Raw genomic sequence first — 8916 nt, forward strand, 5'->3', positions numbered from 1 at the left:
TTTTTTTTTCCACACTAATGTTCCTTCATCAATCTTGCCACGGGAAAAACGCTGAAGAAGGGCGTACTGCCCGAAATGTCTGTGTAGCAATAAAAAGTATTAATTGGAGTGCCACATTACCTTTATAATATATATCATGTAATACCTAATTAGAACTTAGTAAACATACACAGTACAGTTCAGAATCATTAGAAAAAAATGTGTGGTTTGACATAGGTGAGAAATGGAAGTCTTACCTCAGCTGTATTAGGTTTCTTCCAAAAGACTTCATATTTAGGATACAAATCTCCTTGACTCATGATTTTTTGGGACACAGGGAGTGAAATGTTGATTAGGATGTACGTTCCACCTCCAGTCAGGGAGACTTCTGGAGGACCTATAAGGGCTTGGGACAAGAAGAAAAACGACATTATTTTTTAAATGTTGGAACGTTTAGGTCAAAACGCGTGGCACAGAGAAATAAGATCTGAACTTGTGCATTCCAATTATATGGCATTCTTTTTGGTTCACTCTGCTGCCGTTTTTTTAATATTAATAACCAAGACTTTGAACAATGCGCTATGCCAGCTGAAGGAGAAGATGTGAATATAGGTTTTCAATTGGAGTCAGCTGCTCATATGGTTCGTCCTTTACAGCATGTTATGCTTGTATTTTGGTAACTACATAATTCTCCATCTAAGAGCCAAACAAAGGTTGTTTTTTTTTTAAAGTGGCACAGTCAGTAACACTCTTATATGCGAGCAACACATCACAGTATGATATTCAAAGCCAAGGACACAAGCGTGTAACTCAAAAGACTCATAGACGTACTGTCTCTTGAAGGGGTAAAGTAGAGTTTGCTGGACTGTGGAGACTCGCTTTGGTTGTAGGACGCCTGGACAGTCAAGGTATACTTAACGTTGTGCGGAAGCCTTATCTTCACTGATGTTCCGTTAGTACACTGCATTCGTTTACTTTTGTTCACCCTGCACAAAAAGAGAAACAGAGCACACACATTATGGCATGGTTGCATTAATCTCAGCATGGCCAAGCAGGCAACAAAACGATCACGTCAGTTGATGGGTTGATATGATTATCGCCCAATATTGGCTCATCAGATATGTCGGTTATTACCAAGAAACTGAAGTACAGTTTTTGAAGTAATATTTGACACGTCTTGATGCCAATTATTTAATAAGCACATTTGAAGGAGCCTTCTCAAAAATAATACCAGGTCTGTCAATCAATTAAAATATTAAATCCAAAATTTCATTGCAAATAATTACATGATTGTCCATAGTTAACTTGCAATTTACGATGCTTACTGTATTTTAAAAAGGGATATTTTTCAGGTTTTTAATGCTCTTGTCAACATAGGAGCAAACACATATGCATGTTTTATACAAATGTTTATTATTATTGCAACCATCTAAACAAGGTAGAACATCCAACCTGGCCTGGGAACACCTTGGGATCCCCCAGTCAGAGCTGGTTGACGTGGCTCGGGAAATGGAAGTTTGGGGTCCCCTGCTGGAGCTGCTGCCCCCGAGACGCAACACCGGATAAGCGGACAAAGACAGATGGATGGACAATCTTAAACAATGACAAATACAGTCTAGAAAATCCCCCTGAATAACTTCAAAGAAACTGTATGCGCTATCAAGCTACAACAGATGGGCATATATGACCACATGACACACGCACCTCTAAACTAAGCAGCGCCAATGGTAATACACGGTAAACACGTCCTGTCTCCTAAATTTGCGTGACCTCATTTAAAAGTGTAGTTAACGTTGTGTGGATGGATATAAAGTTATATTTGTTTATTTTATTAATTTTCTCTTGCCAAAATTAGATGTTTGGACAGCTAATAGACCTATTTAGCATCACAAAAATGAGGGCGTTAATAAACATTAGTTTATCAGTGTTGCCAGATCTCGCGAGAATTTGGTCCTAGGACAGAAACGGATCTCAAACAAAGGGTGCTGTCCTGATGGGTCTGTCTGAAAATGACATTTATGGGTCAAGATATTCTGAAGATATGCTTGTGATAAACCTGTCCTATATTTACTTTGGTGACCACGGTGCAAAATACACTGTCATAATGAGGCGTTGCAGTGGCGGAGCCCACGTGACTCATACAGAAAATCACTATTTGGAACGTCTCTGATATGAGCCAGCATTGCATGCCTTTAGCAAGGGGGTGGAGGGTGCTCTGCATCCGTTGTATGCTTGGCTAGCTCGTGGTATTTGAGACTGGACAAACTGCGGTGATCCCTCAGTTTTTATCAACAGTACATGCAAATACATTTAGTCTTGTGCAGGGCTTTGAAACTCAACTTGCCGTTCAAAAGACCCGTTTGTTATCCATTTCAGCTCGAGGAGCTTTCTGGAAAATTACAGAACGTGTGTGCTTTAGTCACGTGTGAAAAAAAAAAAATAGTGGTATTTCAACTCATTATAGCGTTCATTTTGACAGCCTTTGATTAAAAACAGAAATCAACAGACATGTCATTTTTTACTTTTTAACTCGCAAACAACTCACAATGTGAGCATAGTTGTAAAAAAACAAATAGGCTGGGTCTGGTTTAACTAGCTCCCACATTACAAACATGCTGTGTCTAATATTAGCGCGAGTATGTTTAGGCTGAATACAAAGAGAGCAACAGAGGCATTCATTTGGAGTCTGTGATCACCTGGTGAATGTACAGGAAGTCTCTCCACTCCTTCTAGCTCAATGTTTAAAAGCACTAGGACGTTCCATAAAGCGGAGGGGAACCAGCTGTCTGGGCTTCACTTGTACAGTCTATGCGTCGACCTCAGGTACAAATAGGACATTTGCTAACATGCTTGTCATGACAACTTTTAAGGTGAAAAATGTGTCAATTTCATCAAACTCTAATTAATACGTAATTTTGATAAATGGCTATTTTTAAGCAAATAGTAAGAAATGGGGCATTTGTTTGGGAATATTTTCAGCAGCAGATTAGTCTACATTGATACTGTAGAGTGTTTGTGGCAGAAGAACAGTGTATGTGGATTGAGTGAAAATAAAATACAGTGTGTTTGTATGTGTTTATGGTAATGAAGTAACATGTTGCCCAGTGCGGCTCATTGATTTGTTTAAATAGTTTTTGGACAACAATGGAGCTCTATGGCACAGAGGAAGAGAAACACACACACACACACACACACACACACACACACACACACACACACACACACACACACACACACACACACACACACACACACACACACACACACACACACACACACACACACACACACACACACACACACACACACACACACACACACACACACACACACACACACACACACACACACACACACACACACACACACACACACACACTTTATTCAAGGATTTGTTGACAGGAAGAAAAACCTCCAGAAGAATATGACCAGGCCTATCCTTTAAAATTTAGTAAGATTGTAAAGAGGTGAGCTGATTAGCTTGCTAACATCCAAACATCATATTACCAGTAAAGGTTTTAACCAGCAATGAAATAAATCACGCCTATTCAGTTCTGGAAATTCAACAATCAAATGAAATGTGAACCTTCACAATGACTGTCAAAACCACACATTTGATCACCTGAAACTAAAAGACACACACACACACACACAGGAACACTCAAATCCCCTGCATTAGCTTACCAAGCGCTTAAATCCTCAGTTCCTTTAAAACTATCAGGTGGCCCCTCTGTGGTCACAGCTGCTCTGCACCACACAAGATCCCCCAGGGATGGAAACAAACACCGACCCGGCCACGGTCAAAGAAAGCAGAGGTTAAAGAGATGAAAAGTACCCCACAGTCAGATATTCCATCGAAGAAGACGCTGAAGGAAGCCACAGATTGGCAGACAGACCGTGTACTGACTGAAACCGTGACCAGAATGAAGGTCGCGGTGGTTCACAGGCTGATAAACACTGATAACATGAACATAAAGGCCCAAAACGCCCAGAGAATAGTAATAAACGTAATAGAATACTAATAACAATCAAACGCTAAGCTTGAATGCAAAGCAAGAATGTGTACGGCTAGATTCCCTTTTGTTTATTACCCTTACGAAGTTGAAGAACACTTGTGTCTATTGGTCCTTTGCACTGTTTGATCCTTATCCCTAGCCAATAAAACGTTTATTTTACTATTTAAATACAATGGATGTCAATGTATAAATGTACTGATGAATGGGCCATACGCGTTTGATAGTGTAATTGATTTTTGGACATAAACAGAATTATGTTGTTTTGTTTGTCCCTTTCTCTTCTGACTGCCTAGAGTACAGTATGGATTTACTGTTTTGCTAACACTGTTTAATTAATGACATGTCAGTGTTTAAGTCACTTCTTCCTTTCTTACATGAATGTTGTTTGAACTTCTCTTAACTCATTTTTTGGACTGTTGCCCATATAACCGAGGAAGGACAAGCCGTAACGTCGTGTCTTTCACTAACGTCGTCACTTTTTATTTTATTTTGGTCAATATTTAAATCCCAATTATTTTCCGCTAATGCTCTCAGACTTTTGGAAAGATGCTGCATGTATTTTTGAACTTAACAGCTTAGTATTTGTTTTTTTTTTGTGATTGTTAGGAGCCAAAAACTTACCCTAGAATGAACTGTGACCATTGAAGCAGGCCAACTCATTCTATTTCTATGGTCAGTGACCACGGCAAACAATCCAATGTCCGTTCTACTCTCATTCTATTTCTATGAAGCAGACAATTCAACAGGTTATCTAGCCAGATCGGCTCCTTCAGTACATTTCTACAAACATGTCTCATAGCACAGTTCAGCCAAATAACTGTGCCAGCGTGCCAAGACAGTAAGAGTTGATGCAGAAGATTGGCTACTTTTGCTCATACCCAAGAAGAAAATGCCATCAGTCATGTGTGGTAGGAAATAAGAGCGGCCAACAAGACAGTGGACGGGGAAATTACCTCTTGATGATATAGTACAACGTTCCCGGTGGCGTGCCGGGTCCAGGATCCCAACGCAGCACATGGTGGAAGTTGACAGAGTTGATGGAAAGATTGACCGGAGCAAGAAGGGAACCGAGCACTGTGTGGACAAGTTGACAGGTGATGATAAAAGTGGACCTCAAACTGGCTTACAAAGACAGCACAAGGTACAAAGACACACCTGACAGGCCACGTAAAGGAGTCGTCAGCATATTAATAACTGGAACTGGGTGTGTTGAGGAACTAGGTATTTGAGGTATTTGACTAATGTTGCTGTAAAATGTAATTAAGTTTTACTCACCGGAATCAAGCAATAATATGAGATAAGGAACAAGAGGCAAACAGTTCATCCTGTCGAAGTCATGAGGCACCAGGTAGTGTGTGTGTCTCACCCTCCGTAGACTGCATGGTTACTGCCAAAAAAAAAAATCAGAAAAAAAAGGATATTATATTTGGTACAAAGCATTCAGACATATTGCATTGTACTGTACATTTATTTTCTTAAATAAACGCCAAATGTCTCTATTTAATTCCCTTTTAAAAGATGATATACTTAGCTTTAAAATTGACCTCGTTTCCTCACGTAGCTAGTGGATTTAATGACATAGCTAAGGCTCACGTGACTATTAGCATGCTAATTATTCAGTTAAATGTTGAGCTGATACTAACTAGCTAGCTTACTGGCATACGTACATTTTCTAAGAGAGTTAACACTTTTAGGGTGGCATAACCCTGGCTAAATGTCCAATGAATGCTTACTTAATGTCGACATAAATGCAAACATTAAGGAGTATTAAACTAATACGTAAATTACCGGTACAGAAATTAGCTCTTTTTTGACGAAGTTGACTGCTAGTTAGTTGTTTTCCAGGTAAGTCCCATTTACGCTAGCCTGACGTACACTTGCTGACTCACTGACAGTGCTTCATTTTTAATTCATGAAGTTGTATTAGAAAGCCTACAGCTAAAAAAATCGTCTCTTGTCCTGATATTGACTGTTCAGTCACTCACCGACACACAGCGCTTCTGACAGTTGTTTCAATGCCCGAGAATCAAAAGCGAAAAATCTTACGTAGCTGTGTCACAATAACCTCAAACAAGAAGCGTAGGGCACTGCCACTTCCTGTCCCCTTCAAAATAAAAGTCTTACTACCTGCAACTTTGGAGTGTTGATAATACAGAATACATTGTATTGTAAGCATTGATTTATGTACATACGTATTATGTATAAGCTTTGCTAATTCTAGCCTAATTGATCTTGTTTTCTCTCTGGGATCAACACAGAAGAATATTTTTCTGATATTATATCTTATCTTATCCCCTATCAGGTCAGCATTTATATGAATTCACAAAATAAATAACCGCAAAGTATTGTATTAGATGGCACTTCATTTCATATTATAGATAATGGTAAATTTGGTTTTGTATAATACATTGGATACATTTTTGTTGCACTCAGCTAACTCTCTTTCACGTTGCACAAAACTTAGTTTAAAAAAAAACATCCTTTGATTTCATAAGTATTTTTTATACTATTATTATGCGGCATGACCTTTTGACCTAATCATGTCAAAACTTGTTTGATGAACATGTATGTTTTGTGCAATGTGTGAGAGAGTTACCTAAGTGCAACAACAGTGTTTTGACATGAATAGGTCAAAAGGTCAAGCCGCGGACTAGATTTATAGCAATTTTTTACATTAAAAAAAAATATTAAAAAAATAAAAGAATGTTGTTGTTTTTTTAAATAAGCTTTGTGCTATGTGTAAGAGAGTTAGCTGAGTGCAATAACAGTGTTTTGACATGAATAGGTCAAAAGGGCATGCTGAATGATAGATTTTTTGAATGTGTCAGATATATGACATCCAATACAAAACCAACTTTATCATGGTGTTGTAGATTTTGGATAGAGTTGCAGCAGTGATCGATTTCCTGTGTGAGTTCACTAAACATCACTCTGTGTTTTTCATAGAATGTTTTTTCCAGGCTGAGCAGTCCATGTTGCCCTTCACTGTAATTGACTCAGAAGCCACTAGGGGGCAGAGAAAGAAAGGGTAAAAACTCAAAACTGCTCTCCCTTGCTTCCTGCTAAGCCATTACATAAGCTATTGTGTGTGTTGCCTGTGAGAACATGAAGTCCCTGGAGGATCAGTGCCAGCGGTGATGTGTTTATCCGGTTCTGATAGGTTACATATTTTCTTTGAGATACTGGACTTATCCCCAACCTTGGCAAGGTTTCTCTGATCCTTCATGATTTTTTTTTTTGCATGACACCTAGGGCTGTAACGATAAACCAAACCAAGGGTTCGGTTCATATCACGATTTTTGACCCACGATTCGATAGATGGGGGGGCGGGGGTTCTCAGTAAACTTTTTCCTGCCACATGGCATGGTTTAGTCTTGATTACATCCCACCGTGCAACACAGTTATGCAATAGATACCTTATTTATTGATATTGATTCATGTCAACGTCGATCGATCCAACACAGGAGATACTTTAATGTTTCCAAAATCGTTTCAGTGGTTCATCGACACGTCCACAAACCAGACCCAGACCCCCAGACCCCTCCCCACCTTCGCTTTTAGCCTCCTTTACAGTTAGCTGAATTTACCAGACGAAACAGGAAGAAGACACCAAAAGGACTACTAGTAAGTTAAAGATGTGTTAGCATTGGATCTGGATGAGGATTACTCTTCTAAACTCAGAACAAATCCAAAACAACCAAACGGGAACGTTGTGTGGAGGTACGGCGCATCCGCGGGAGAACGTAACGGTGGGTTGGTTCTTTTGACGTTATAACCTGGATTTAACGTTCCCTAAAGGTCAGTTTGGTCGAACTAACCTTTAGAGAACCATAAACTAACGTTCCTTAAACGTTCTGTGTTAGTGGGGATGGAGCTGAGAGTCGTGATTTTGGTTTTATTTTCCATTTCGTGGTTTCGATGTTGCTGCTAGGGATTCAGGTCACACCTGGTCCTGAACACAAAACCGTTCCTTGTGCCAATGTGGACTCCACTTTATCCATCCATCTTCATCCGTTTATCTGGTATCAGGTCTCGGGGGAAGCAGCTCAGGCAGGGGACCCCCCCTAACTTCCCTTTCCCGAGCCACATCAACCAGCTCAGACTGGGGCATCCCGAGGCGTTCCCAGGCCAGGTTGGAGATGCAATCTCTCCACCTAGTCCTGGGTCTTCCCGGGGACCTCCTCCCAGCCACTTTATGTTAAAAAACATCTGACTTTTATAATCCAATCCTCATTCAGAGTGTATGTTACTGTTGCCCAGTAGCAGCTTCTAGTAGATGGTTTGTGGCCTGGAGGTAGACCAGATTGGCTGATCAATCCCAGGCTCCTTCAGCGAAAGTGTTTCTGAGCAAGAACTGACCCCCATGTTGACCCCCAGATGCTCTATTTATCTGTCCACTGCCCCCTCTACATAGGAAGGGTCAAATGAACTGGAAACAGGTCTCACCAGTCTTTGTTGGGTTTCCTCTACACACAGAAAGACATATTTGTCGAGGTGGGTATGAATGGAAGGTATGGTATACATCTTCCTCAATACCTAACTCATAACACTCCTTTTTTGGGATCATTTTTTATATATATATTTGAAATATTATAAACAGGGACAAACAATTACAAAAAATATACTAAGACTAGGAACGCGTCCCAGGGCCAGAATACAGAGAGGAAAGACGGGATGGAGAGAGACAAAACTACACATGCAGAAACAGAGACACACACACACACACACACACACAAACATACATACACACACACACACACACACACACATAGACAGACACGAGATAGGGGACCAAACACCTGTGCAGGTTAAAGGTCCCATGACACGGATGCTCTTTGGATGCATTTATATAGACCTTAGTGGTCCCTAATACTGTATCTGAAGTCTCTTTATATAGACCTTAGTGGTCCCTAATACTGTA

The 8916-nt window shown here is 40.1% G+C and overlaps 1 protein-coding gene across 1 annotated transcript in view; it reads right to left on the reverse strand.

Moving 5' to 3' along the window:
• Positions 1-6073, reverse strand: part of crfb1 (cytokine receptor family member b1) — a 10502-nt gene extending 4429 nt beyond the window's left edge. The window contains exons 1-5 of the mRNA XM_034885778.1: positions 5981-6073; positions 5271-5382; positions 4949-5069; positions 811-965; positions 237-385 (exon numbers count right to left, since the gene is read on the reverse strand). Coding sequence (XP_034741669.1) covers positions 237-385; positions 811-965; positions 4949-5069; positions 5271-5319 — 474 coding nt within the window. The 5' untranslated portion in view covers positions 5320-5382; positions 5981-6073. The remainder of the gene's footprint in view (positions 1-236; positions 386-810; positions 966-4948; positions 5070-5270; positions 5383-5980) is intronic.
• Between the last annotated feature and the right edge of the window lie 2843 nt (positions 6074-8916).

This window comes from Etheostoma cragini, chromosome 11, assembly GCF_013103735.1.
Source record: "Etheostoma cragini isolate CJK2018 chromosome 11, CSU_Ecrag_1.0, whole genome shotgun sequence".
Classification (NCBI taxonomy): Eukaryota; Metazoa; Chordata; class Actinopteri; order Perciformes; family Percidae; genus Etheostoma; species Etheostoma cragini.